Below are 14,658 nucleotides of genomic sequence, written 5' to 3'. Positions count from 1 at the left end.
AATTAACCCATTTTTATACAAGGAGCATGTCTGCCTTCTCGAGAGGATGCATGCAAACAGACAACAGCCTTTATTCAGATGCAGCATGTATGTGAGGTTCTCAATAAAGCAACTGCTTGTGTGAACTGAGAATCATTGAAACAAAGTGAAGTAGGACAGTGCTCTCATATTAGAAGTTCTATTTAAATTTTAAAATTATTTTATAAGTTCAAAAATGTGAGTCTGGGTAATACATGGTTGCAAAAACATTTCATGTGATGTGAACAACAACAAATAATATAATTGTTCTTCTCAATTTAATGATATAACTGACAGTCGCCCACCCAAGTGTCCTGTTATCTCCTGACATCTGTAACTCCACTCAGACTGCTTTATGGAAGGTGCAGGTTCTCAGCGCACCTTTTACATCTTTATTTCGAAGGGTGTAAATCAGAGGGTTGAGTAATGGGGTGACAAAGGTGTAGACCAGGGCAATTTGGCGGTCCTCATCCTCTGAGGTGCTGGAGCGGGGCCTCAAGTAAACCAGGCTACAGCAGCCATACTGTAGCAAGACAACAGTGAGGTGGGAGGAACAGGTGGAAAAGGCTCGTTGGCGGCCTTCTGCAGAGCGCATGCGCAGGATTGTGGACGCAATGAATACATAGGAGATGCAAATCAGCAGGAATGGGACTGTCAGCACCAGGATGCCCACAACATAGAGCACAGCCTGGTGCACATGGATGTCAGCACAGGCCAGGCGCAGAACTGGGGGCACATCACAGAGGAAGTGATTGATTTCCCTGTGATGTCCACAGAAGGGCAAGGTGAAAATTAAGGCAGTGAGCTGCAAGGACAGAAAAAGTGCCAGGCCCAAGGAGCCCAGCACCATCTGAATGCACAGATTCTGGGTCATGATGAGGCTGTAGTGTAGAGGGTGGCAGATGGCCACATACCGGTCATAGGCCATGACAGCCAATAGAAAGCAGTCAGTGCTTCCTAGAGTTACAAAGAAGAACATTTGTGTTCCACAACCAGATAATGATATGGGATTCTGGGCTCCGAAGATGTTCGAAAGCATCAAAGGCACCACATCTGTGGTGTAGCAGATTTCTAGGAGAGACAGACTGCCCAGGAAGAAATACATGGGCGTGCGCAGGGAGCTGTGTGTGCATACCACCCAGATGATTGCAGTGTTGCCACAGAGGATCATCAAATACAGCAGGAGGAAGAGTGTGAAGAGGAGAGCCTGGAATTCAGGGACATTGGTGAACACACGGAAAACGAACTCGGGGGACCCAGATTGATTGAGTACAAGTTTCTCAGTCACCATGTCTTCTGAAAAAATAGTGGGTGGGGTGGGGACCTCTCATTTACTGAGTTGCTTCCAGCCTAAGGAAAAACAGGGAGCAGGAATACGAGTTTTGGTCTGTGATTTCCTTCTTATAATTTCGTTTCAATTCCAATGTTGGAAGATTAATTCACAGTTAAAATGTCTGACATACTTTTCCTTATAAATCTTCATTAGAAATTGAGATGCTCATCTATGGAAAATGTCTAGATAAAACCTGTAGAATCTTCTGCTCAAATACCTTCACTAATTTGTTTTAGCATTTTAATTCACCTGAGAAATGCTAAAATTTTGTTTGTATGTAGAAGGTTATATTTTGTATACACCCTTTAAAAGGACAAAGATATGTTGTGAGTGTGTTTAAAATTAGATAAATGGATGCACTGTTCACATTGTTAGTGTACATTCTTACTCAGATAATGTGTATGTGATAGTAGTATTATAGTCCATGTAAAGATCTTAATTGTTTTTGCAATAAAATTAAATCACTAGCAAGATGAACATATACAATAATAAACATACAGACACCTTTCATATCCCTTTAATCTTATGTATCAAAACGGTAAGGACTCTTCCGGCTTTTATCATTTCAAATAAGCTTAACTATGTTTCAATTCCTGTATGTAATCATATTGTAGGTATTTTACTGTCCATGGCTTCCACATCATATCTGCAATTGTGGTTCAGATTGCTCTTACAATTCTGAATAATAATACTCTGTATGTCTCATAGCTGTGTCATACCCTACATACCATAATTTCTATGACACATTCACTTTACATCCAGGTTGGATATCATATCAAACTAGGCAATCATCTCCAATGTGATCTTTTATGATATACATCTTATATATTTTTCATTATTTGAATTTTTTCTAAATTTTCTACTGTGATCCCAAACCTTTTCAACTCAGATAAAGATTTACATGACAATTAATTAACCATTATTGTGTTGTGTTTAGAGTAGTGTTACCTGAGTTATAAATTGATGACAAAAAAACAGAATGCAATAGTAAAATTGAATTATATATGAAAATTGTTAGATGAATTAAAGGAAACTTTATGCATATAAGGTGTTAGTAATTATAAATTAACTATTTTAAATTTTGATTACAATTATATTTAAAAAGTATAATAACAATAAAACATTATATACTTTTAAGAAAAGGATTATAAAAAATTCTATACCCAGGCATAAAGAATAGTGTTCTGAAGCAGTGAAAAAATCTGTATGAGATTTAAAAGAACATGGGAACATATCTTGTTAACTATAATCAAAACAACTTTAAATAAATACTCTAGGTTCCTGGATTCTAAAATTGAGTATATGACTACAGACTAGGAAATCACATAGTAAAACAATCTTTTGAAGACTTACAATAAAAAATACATTAAAATAAATTGTTAATACAGAACTTATGAAAAGTAAAAAATGAATAGCCAGTAACAAAAAATATTATATATTATATATATGATATAAATATATGACATAAAACACACATGCATAACAATATATATATTATATAATCTACAAATGTAAAATAATTGAATATATTTAAACCCAAATTTATATAATCGGGCAGGCAAATGTTTTTAATAAAGGAAGATTCAAAACATATTTTATAATGATGTGACTAACTAGGGGCATATATTTCAGAATAATCAGACATAGTTTAACACTAAGATTATTAATTTCTAAAAGCCACATCCTGAAAAATGTTTATACCATGAAAATGGCTGAAAATGAAAGAAATATGATTGCATTTTAAGGTAAAACCACTGCAAATAAACCAAGTAACGTGACTATTTCACTATGTCTAAGTTTCAGTTCAAGTTCAAATCAGGTTTTTCCTCTCTGAGAGAATCACACACACAACACACACACACACACACATACACACACACACAAAATGTCCACCCAAGGGAGTGTGTAATGACAGAAAGTCTAACATGACTTCTCTTTTTCTGTTTTGGTTTTAGTTTTTCAAGGCAAGTTCTCTTTATGAAATTCTGGGTGTCCTAGAACTTGTTTTGTAGACCAGTATGGCTTTGAACTTACAGAGATCCACTGGCCTCTGCCTCTCCAGTGCTGTGATTAAAGGCATGTGCCACTAGTGCTAGTTTAACATGATTTTCAGTATTGATATTTATCCAGTTTCCAGTTCTTAGCCATCCATGTAGTGTTGGCCATCAGGTACCTCTCATGGTTTGAACCTCAAGTTAAACCAGCCACTCCCACATTTGTCTTCCCTTATTATATCTATTTTTGTCCTGTTTGGTTGTTGTCTCTTGAAGGTCTGAAGTAGGTCTGGGGGATAGGGGAGGTGGAGGATAACTGAAAGCAGTGGGAGGAGGGGAAATTTTGGTCAGGATTTATTGTATGAAAGAAAAATCTATTTTACAAAATAATAAAAGATAAATTTTGCTTCATCTATTCAACAAAAGGAAACTAAAACAACAATACAGAAAAATGATTGAAGGAAGAAACAGAGTCTCCAAAACAAAACTTAGGGTCAGCAAGATACCCACAATCATAAACATTTTGAAGTGAACTGTGGTGGAGGCTTCTTAACCAACATCGACTCAACTAGTATGTCAGATCAACCAGTGCTCCTCCTTTTGTACATGTTACTAAATGAATGCTTGACTGAGAACACCATATCTTTACCTCCAGTTTTTTTGACTATTCCTAATTTCCAAAATGTCTCATTTGCTTATAATTCACCTCACCTTCCCTCAAGACAGCTTATATCATCAGCACTAATTTTATATGAATATAATTTTATTTAACAAGATGTGACAGTAATTAAAAGGTATTTAATAAATTCAAGCAAGGTTATTCTTTAGAAAATTTGAATAACTATCTACATAAATGTTGTAGTCAAATGAGCAATGGAACATAACTACTTGAAATCATGAGGAAAAAAATTCAGATTTTGTATAATTTTATATTCTTGTTTGACACAAGTATGGTTTCTCAATTCAATTAAATTAATACACAATGAACTGAATAAAGGTTTTGATTTCAGGAAACGTTTATAACCAAAACAAAATCCTTGACACATCATCCAAAGGTTGATGAATTCCTTTCTCTCAACCAATCAATATTAATGAACAATCAAATAAATGAACAACAGTAAATAACATCTCAATGAATTTACTTAAAGAAGAAGAGATAGTCATATATTGACAAATCCTGATATATATATATATATATATATATATATATATATATATATATATATAATGTTATTACCTATAAATTAAAATAAAGCTAAAATTACACATGGTGCCATTGAAGAAAATTAATTTTCATGTTTGCATATCCATGATTGGGTAAAGTTTTTAATGTTTTAATATTAAATTACTCAGAGTAATAATGCCTATGCTGTGTTTTTGGAATAGAAGGCATCTATCAAAGACTACAGTGGGAATTTAAACATAGGCACATCACTGCTAAGTCTTTTGTCTTAATCACTTTATTACTTGACCTCCTGTACTATTTTTATCACTTTCATTATCTGTAAAACAGATCTGAAAAGAGAAATCACCCCCTTTGGCAATTTTGAGAGACATGAGAGTACCTAGAAGAGTCCTGGCTGAACATCTAGTAAATGTATGTCAATTATCACTCATTACTATTTCAACTTAGCTACAAAGGCTCGACATTGTAACATGGTAAAAGAATATTCATTTTGTTATTTTTCAAAACATAGCATAAAATTTCATCCTCATTGGAAGGATTTAAGTAATTTGAAAAGTTAAAAAAGAAGCTAAGAGTTAGTATACATAATTTTTTATATCTCAGCATACATAAATATATTTCACTAGATAATCCAAGGAAAACATTTACTTACTTAGCAAGATAAAGAATGCAAAAGTTCTTTGAGTGAAGAACACCTTGAACAAATTTAATAACAAGGGAAGTTTTATAATTCTGTAAAAGTAATCTTGCCATTAGAAAAAATTTAAGAAATGCAAAGGTAAACAAATAAAAATCCAGTTTCATTATCATTCAAATAATTAGACAAATGGGAAACAACTTTCTGAGGGAAAACTGACCATAATGGATGAATGATAACAGCTGGTGGCATTCAAGTTTGAGGGACATGTGTATTCCAAAATATTTGAACTGGGTATTATATATATGTTATACATATGTGTATAATATATAAATATATATATTATGTATGTATATATATATATATAAGTACAACTTGATAAAGTATAATGAAAAACTTGCAGAAACACATGCACTTTGACTAGAATATTGCTTTCAAACACTTGTTTTCATATGTAGACATATTTTTGTCATAATTTTCAATGGAATGGAGCAAATAAAAATCAAGTATCAAGTATACTTGATATGCCATCTTTTGTAGATTATCCATGGGAGGCCTGCCATTTTCTGAATAGAAATGGAGAAGTGAATGGAAAGGGGGAGGCATAGGGGGATATTGGGTGGGGGGACCAGGAGTAGAGGTGCAAAATAAATAAATAAATATAAAAGGAAAAAATCAAACTATCAACAAGAAAAGAATGCACAGTAATTATTTATTATGCCTACTGTGGAAGTGTCTGAAATAGTTTGAAATGACACTGTGGAAAAACTAACAGGATTAGGAAACCACAGGAACATGAGTTTATAAAGCAGCATACCATTTAAAAGCAATTATAGGTACTCACAAAAATGAAAAGATATGCCTGGAAATATTAAGTCCTGTCATTGTGAGATTGATATAATTGAGTCTTTCTATTTATTACTTTGTCTTTCTCTGCATAAATGCATTACAATGAGCATACACGGTTCTCTAGTTATGACTTCACTGTCTATGTTTGGCATTTGAGAACGTGTGAGGAGACAGGATGGTAGAATGTCGATTAATTGGATTTGATGGTCAGATCTGAGTTTGAAGCCCAATACTCCTTCCTGGTAATTTAATTTTCACACCAATTCCATTACATGGCATTACTTGGTGCTCTGATGTGTGACAGGAGGTGTGAACATGGTCTTTTTCAACAATTTACAAACACAAAAAGGTCTTAATGTCTACCATTCCTCCATTATCTGAGTCTGTAGAGTTCGTCCTCGGAGTTCCCCCTTAGATACTTACTTTTTCATCTCATCCTTTCTGAAATGTAGGGTGAGGTTCTTTACAGCTGCATCTTCTCAGACCTTTTCCTGCTCTCTAAAACTTCAATAATAAGAAAATGAGGAAAAGATGAACTATGAAAAAAAAATAAAGGAAGGACTTCAGCAGAATAATTACAAGAACATATAATTAAAAGCAAATAAGGTAGAACTTAGTTCAAGAAATCTTTCAAAAATGGTTGTCTTCTTAAGACATGAAAACCAAGGTAATAATGTTGCATACATGGTAGGGCAGTCATGAACTAATTCACTACATACCCTTTCTGTAGATCAAGTAAGATAAGGATATGCCCTTCCCCAACAAGATTGATGACGACCATATATGCCATCCTAGAGCCTTCATCTAGTAGCTGATGGAAGCAGAAGCAGACACCCACAGCTAAACACTGAGCCAGTTGCAAACAGTGGGGAGTGATGAGCAAAGGGGTTAAGACCAGGCTGGAGAAACCCATAGAAACTGCTGACCTGAACAAGGGGGCACTTACGGACTCCAGTCTGACAGCTGGGAAAAGAGTATAGGACTGAAACAGACTCCCTGAATGTGGCGTTAGTTGGGAGGACTGGGCAGTCTATGGGGCCTCTGGTAGTGGATCAGTACTAATCCTTCATATACAAAAGGACTTTGGGAGTCCATCCCACATAGAGGGTTACTCTCTCAGCCTAGACACATGGGGGAGGACCTGGGCCCTGTTCCAAATGATATGACAGACTTTGAAGATCTCTTATGGAAGGTCTCACCCTCCCTGGGGAGCAGGAAGGGGATGGAATGGGGTTTGGTGGGGGGAACAGAGGAAAACAGGAGGGTGCAGGAACTGGAATTGACATGTAAAACAAGCTTGTTTCAAATGTATATAATAAAAAAGAGTATCTTTGGGGGAAAAAAGATGCAGATATCCAGAGTATGATATCTGCCAGAACAAATTTCAATAGAGGAAATGCAAAGAAAAAAGAGCACACATGCTCAAGGTAACACCATGGGCTATAAACATCATTTAAACAAAATTTGTATTTGAAAATTTGATATTGACCATTCTGAAGGTCATTAACAATGATTTTTAAAACAACTTTGTATATGCACATATGTCACTGTGTGATATTTGGACACTTTTTTTTCTCCATTACTAACCATCCCTGAAAACTCACTGGTTGCATCTTTCATCTTTAATATTCTATGATTTTCCCTGAGACTGGTTTTGGAGACCACCACAACCATGGCATCATCCTCCTACAAAGAATTCACTTGTTTATGAGTGTCTGTATTGCCTCTTGAGAGCCTAGTGTTTAAACAATCAACTTTTGTCAAGTCTAGTTTGATAAACATTTTCGTTATTGCTATATTACATTTCACAAGGCCACAAGGTATTTGTTTCACTCTTTTTTATATTTCTACTCCTTTATTTGGTTTTATTTGACTTAAATTATATTGATTTGTTAATCTAAAACTCTTTGAATACTCTTTCAAAGCAAATATTCAGTGGATCTCTCTACAATTGTGATATGCTATAATTATTTTAGATCACACAGATTATGACATCTCTCTTCTCAATGGTCATTTTGTTTGTGTTTAGCTAGTACAGACAATAATTTTAAACTCAGGTGAAATCATTGATTAGTCATTCATCAACTTACCAGAGGACAATGGAAAGTAGAAAAATAAAAATTTGAAGTATTTGCTACACCAATAAGTTTTACACACTGTCTATTGTAAACCTTTCCCTAATCACAATGGTTCCTTGACTCTGGTGATAGGTATCCCATTTGTGAACTTTCTGATAAGCTTATCCATCTATGGACATACCATCCTGAATGGGCCCGATCTCGTCTGATAAGCTTATCCTTACCTTAATTGTCTGGCCATTGTAACTTACCAGCAAATAAAACAAACAGGCAAATGTTAGCTGAGAATAAAGTACTATCTAAAATCTTAGCCACAACTTGAAAAATAAAAAGGCATGATTGTTAACCTTAACTTTGTAAGATAATACAAATTAAAACAGATGAATTTAAAGATTTCTAAATTGTGCTTTCTCTCTCCCTCCCGCTCTCTCCCTTTCTGTCTCTCTCCTTTATTTCCTTCTTTTCCCTCCTTCCCCCTCTCTCCCTCTTTCTTTTCTTTCCCTTTCTTTTTTTCTTTTTTTTTTTTTTTTTTTTTTTTTGATTTTATGAGACAGGGTTTCTATGTGTAGCCCCTAGCCATTCTGGAACTCTCTAGACCAGGCTGGCAGAGAGTCTCTTGTCTCTGACTCCCAAGTATTGAGATTAAAGGTGTGTGCCACCCATGTCCAATTTAAACAGAGTTCTATAAAACGAGAATTTCCTGCTCTTTTTAGAAGTGCAATGTATAATGGTAAATTTGAAAATCCTTTTATATTCTCAAAGATGTATAGTACATGCTATCATGATAACATGTTATGAAGAGCTGATGCAATTAATTTCACATACAATTTCAACTTGGAACACATAATTTTTGCATAGGACTTTCCTTGTTTCAATGACACGCAAAAAAAAAAAAAAAAAAAATGCAGGCGGCCTGAGTTTTAATCTGACCCCATCACATATGTGACACTAGAAGATGCAACCATATATCACAGCTCTTTATTCTATGTCTGTAAATGCAAATAATAATAATGTATACTTCAACAACTCATTTGTGATCCATAATTTATTTTGATGTTCATGATTTTTCACTTTCAATTATAAAGAAATATAGAAATTGCATGTTTATTATTTGTGGGAAGAGAATCAATATCAAGGAAATGTAGTCTTTTAGAAACTCCCTCACCAATTTAAAAATCAGTTCATTCCAATGGCTGTCAAAGGAACTCACCAACGAGCAAGTTAACTTTGCTGTTGAGATGTGGCTGCCACAGATGACTGGGGGAATTCCTTCCGAGAAACTTTGTCAGTCTTCAAACAGGTGAATAAAGAATGAGAGCCCACAAGGTTTCTGGTTAGAATCTTATAAATGGAACAGGAAGACATGATGTCTTTATGAGGTTCACATGCCATTAGGAAGTATTCTTTGTGTTCTGACACTCAGGAGAAAAGACACTCCTTAGAAATCAGTGACTGAGGTAGAACTGGGTGAGAAGAATATCCATGAGAACCATGATATCATGGAATAATCCATGTTTAAGTCATGACTGAGAAAGCTAATGTCTTCTCAGTAATATAAAATAGATTTTGATACAATTAAGTTCATTATTAGCTGATCTAGTCAGATCTCTGAGTGTCCTTCATGGGATCTCTAAAAAATTAATGAGTCCCTCAAGAGGAGGTAAATCCCTGGTGGCACCCCTTAAACTTAATTCATCTAGAGAAAAAGAAAGGTTAAAGAGAAATTGTCTGTGTGGTCACTATAAGAGTTGTTGCCTTAGGATTCCAGGCATGGTACAGTTATTCCAATCTGACACCCCAGAGGGAATTGATGGTTTTGCATTCCAGATAGGAGTCCCAAAGAGAGTTTCTGAAGACACTCATTCTGGCTTACATTCTGGCTTATGTCACATACTTAACTAACACTGACCCAGACTTTCTGGAGATTCAGGGTATTATTTTTGGACCTAACATGTGCTCACAATCATCCCCAGGCCACAAGGAAGCTCATAAATAGGCATTCTCGTCTATGATGGGAGATGTTGTACTCCAAGAACATTAGCTTTGAAATGCAATGAACTGTGGCTTTTTCAAGTATTTTTCTATGGTTGTGTGTGTGTGTGTGTGTGTGTGTGTGTGTGTGTGTGTGTGTGATCTTTGATATAATTTTTCCTTATTATTCTTATTTTTCATTTCTTAATCAAGTTTCCTATTGTTGATTTTTTTTTAAAATGCTGTCTTCCAATGACATTGTGAAAGGCAGAGAAGGATAGAGGATGTCTAGTTTTACTTCATTTCCTTGAGAAGAATCTGAAGCTATGCTCATGTTCAAAAAATCCCAGCAAATTTCCTGTCTTTTCCTCTTACAGCATTGGGGCTACAGGCATGCATAGTATATCAAGATTATTACATGAGTTCTAGGGATTTGAACACAATTCTTCATGCATTCATTACAAGATCTGCTCTTACCCACTAAGTAATTTCCCCAGACAGATTGCTCTAGTCTTTTATTATTATTATTATTATTGTTGTTGTTATTATTATTATTATTATTATTATTTCTTATTTGACATATCAATCCAACTTCCATCTTTCTCCCTTCCACCCTCTCATACAACCCAGCCCCATTCCATTCCCATCTAGTTTTAAAAGCATTTTAAAACTAATGACTTTACCCTAACTCTTAGCCTAATTAAATTTTTTATTTGTTTCTTGTCATATCTCCTCACATATCATGTTTAAAATCATGTACCTTACTATGGATGCTATTAATTTTATATTTGTGTACCTAATATACTTTATATCCATGATCAATAATTCATATCTTTTTTCAATATATCACACATATTTTTAATTAAACTATGGGTAAGTTTGGTAATCAAGAAAAATTAATACCCATTTCATATTGTTGTACTGCCTCAGCTTTGCTATCGAAAGGAGAACCCAAAGTTCATGTCCCTTTTGAATATAGTAAAGGGAATTTAACCTAAGCTCTCCAGAATATATTTCTCAATTTCCCTACCTCCTGCATTCAATTCCCTCACACCCTTCCCAATATTAATAAATGACTTATTATCATTAGGTTATACAGACAAAACATATTTTGGTCAGCATTGACCCTACATTCAGTCTATAAATTTTTCTAGAATTCAATCTTTCAAACACTTCCAAACTTGCTTGTTTTCTTGTGGTGCTGCAAGAAGAACTCACTGCTCCCAAATAAAAATTTCTTTCTTTGGCAGGAAGAGCAATTTATTAAAAAATGAAAGTCTGCTAATCCTAGCCATCTGTTCAAATTTCTACAGTGATTTGTACTTCAGGCAGAATTTTTAAAACGTTTTTTTCTTATATATTATCTTTCAATTCAGAAATTAAAGATATTTTCTGGAGAGATACATTTTATATTACAACTGAATAATATTTTTAAAAACCAGTTTGTTTGTTTTTTTATAAGACATTCCCCTGTTATTTAACTATGTTACTATATTGTAAGAACAAAACCAAACAACCTTTCAAATCTGCTAGTGTGTTCTTTCAAGAAAGAATTCTCGGTAGAGGAAATCAAAAAGGCTGAAAGAAACTTGAGAAAATGCTCAACATCCTTAGCTATCAGGGAAATCAAAACAACTCTGAGATTTTACTCCTGCCAGAATGGCTAATATTAGAAACACCAATGACAACTTATGCTGGAAAGGATGTAGAGAAAGGGGAACACTCATACACTGTTGGTGGGTGTGTCAACTTGTACAGCCATTGTGTTGATCATTATGGCACTTCCTCAGGAATGGGAATCAGTCTACAACAGGACCTGGCAATCCCACTCTTAGGCACATACCCAAATGATCCACATCCATGTAACAAAGACATGTGTTCAACTATGTTCATAGCAGCATTATTTGTAACAGCAATAACCTGGAAACAACCTAGATGGCCCTCAACTTAAGAACAGATAAAGAAGATGTGGCACATTTACACAATGGAATACTGCTCTGCAGAAAAAAAAAATGGAATCTTGAAATCCACAGGCAAATGGGTGGAACTTGAAGAAACCATCCTGAATGATGTAACCTATTCACAAAAAGAGGAACATGGTATGTACTCACTAATATATGGATTTTAGACATAGAGCAAAGGATCACCAGCCTATAATTCACACCACCAGAGGAAACTAGAATACAAGGAAGAACATAAAAGAAGTTCATACCCTCACAGAAGGGGAAAGGTAACAAGATCTCCTGAGTATATTGGGAGAGAAGGGACAGTGACTAGAGTAGGAGATAGGAGAAACACAAGAGGAGGAGAGGAAAGCATGTGGGAGTAAGACGATTGAGTCAGGGGAGGAATACATGAGAGAGAGAGAGAGAGAGAGAGAGAGAGAGAGAGAGAGAGAGAGAGAGAGAGAGAGATAGCACAAAAGAGGGATCCATTATAGGTTTGAAGAGAACTGACTCTAGAGAAATGTCTAGACACCTACAAGACTGATCCCAACTAACATTTTGAACAACAGTGGAAGGGCTACCATAAATGCCCTTCCCTGATAATGAGATTGATGACTGACATCCACCATCATAGGGCCCTCAACTAGTAGCTGATGGAAATGGAAGCAGGAACCCACAGCTAAACATTGAGCCAAACTGGAATCCAGATGCAGAGAGGGAGGACAAGACCAGGCTAGAGAAACCCACAAAGACAGCTGATCTGAACAAGGAGGAGCCAATGGAGGAGGAGCCAATGGACCCCCAGACTGATAGCTGGGAAGCCAGCATTGTACTGACCCAGACTCCCTGAACATGGGTTTCAGTTAGAAGGCCTGGGCAGCTAAGAAACCTCTGAGAGTGTAACCAGGATATATCCCTGGTTTGCAAAAGGACTTTGGGAGCACATTCCCCATGGAGGGATACTCATTTAACCTAGAAGCAGGAGGGACTAGTCTTTACTCCAAATGACTTGACAGGTTTTGTTGAACATCCCTGGAAGACATCTACCCTCCCTGTGGAGAGGAAGGGGAAATGGGATGGGAGGGTGTTTGGGGGCATGGGAGGGAGGGAGAGAGAGAGGGATTAAATGAGTGAGAGGGAACTGGGTTCAATATGTAAAATAAGAAAAAAAAATAAAGAAAAAGTAAACCTGTTTTTCTGACTAATGTGATAAGCAGCTCATATTCTTCATAGGGTTCCTTCCTTAATTTAGGTTTTTATTTTTTTTCACTAAAACTTAAAACACTTTAGATGACAACCTTAATCTCTTCCAGTTAACTTGGCATTACAAAATCTTTTGCCAGACTCAATAATTCCAGCTTTATGTATTTTTTACTATGTTCTTCAAATGTCATCAATTTATTGATTCTGTGGAATTTCTGACTTAAGAACGTGCTCAACATCCTTAGCCATCAAGGAAATGCAATCAAAACAACTCTGAGATTCCATCTTACTCATGTCAGAATGGCTAAAATCAAAAACACTAAAGATAGTTTATGCTGGACAGGATGTAGAAAAATGGGCATACTCCTCCACTGCTGGTGGGAATGCAAACTTGTACAGCTACTTTGGAAATCAGTATGGTGGTTCCCTAGGAAAATGGAAAGTAGTCTACCTCAAAATCCAGTAATTCCACTCTTAGGCATATACCCAAAAGATGCACATTCATACAAGTACATCTGTTCAACTGTGTTCATAGTAGCATTATTTGTAATAGCCAGGACCTGGAAGCAACCTAGATGTCTATCAATTGAAGAATGGATGGAAAAATTGTGGTACATTTACACAATGGAGAAGTGCTCAGTGGAAAAACACAATGGGATCCTGAAATTCACAGGGAAATGGATGGAACTAGAAGAAATCATTCTGAGTGAGGTAACCCAGTCACAAAAAACCAAACACAGTATTTACTCACTCGTATATGAATTTAAGACTTAGAACAAAAGATAACCAGCCTACAATTCATACCACCAGAGAAAGCAGGAAACATGGTGGACCCTGAAGAAGGGGAAAGGAACAAGATCTCTTGAGCAAAGTGGGAGCATGGATTAGTATTTATCCCTACTATGTGAATGGACTTTGGGAGCCCATCCCACATAAAGGGATACTTTCTCAGTCTAGACACATGTGGGAGAGACTAGGCCCTGCCCTAAATGCTATGGCAGACATTGAAGACTCCCCATGGATGGCCTCACCTTCCCTGGGGAGCTTAAAGGGGATGGGATGGGGGTTGGTGAGGGTAATAGAGGAGGATGGGAGGGTAAAGAAACTGGGATTGACATGTAAAACAACCTTGTTTCAAATTTAAATAAAAAAGGGATAATAACAAATAAACTAAATCTTTCCTATTATCTATATAAAGTCATACATTTGTCATTGAATGTTACCCTTTGCTCATGTACTTGCTCATATCTTTCTTATAAGACTAATCAACTAGTCTAGAAGTATTACATATTAAAGAATGTCACAACACATCGGTAAACATTAAGGTACTTTATGTTTATTCTTTCCATGAACATCATTTTAACATCAATAGAGATAATACTTTTCACAGTATCACAGCGGTTTGATTTAACTCAAACTAAAATTTGTTATATTGGATTTTCC

General features: G+C 35.7%; 1 protein-coding gene across 1 annotated transcript; it reads right to left on the bottom strand.

Moving 5' to 3' along the window:
* Nucleotides 1-361: 361 nt before the first annotated feature.
* LOC127227772 (olfactory receptor 10Q1) lies at nt 362-1,309 on the bottom strand. Its single transcript, XM_051192112.1, has one exon. The coding sequence runs from the start codon at nt 1,307-1,309 to the stop codon at nt 362-364; it is 948 nt and encodes a 315-aa protein (XP_051048069.1).
* Nucleotides 1,310-14,658: the final 13,349 nt, after the last annotated feature.

This window comes from Phodopus roborovskii, unplaced genomic scaffold (assembly GCF_943737965.1).
Source record: "Phodopus roborovskii unplaced genomic scaffold, PHOROB, whole genome shotgun sequence".
NCBI classification, from domain to species: Eukaryota; Metazoa; Chordata; class Mammalia; order Rodentia; family Cricetidae; genus Phodopus; species Phodopus roborovskii.
The sequence above is the reverse complement of the archived record's forward strand: the minus strand, read 5'-3'. Positions and strand labels throughout refer to the sequence as shown.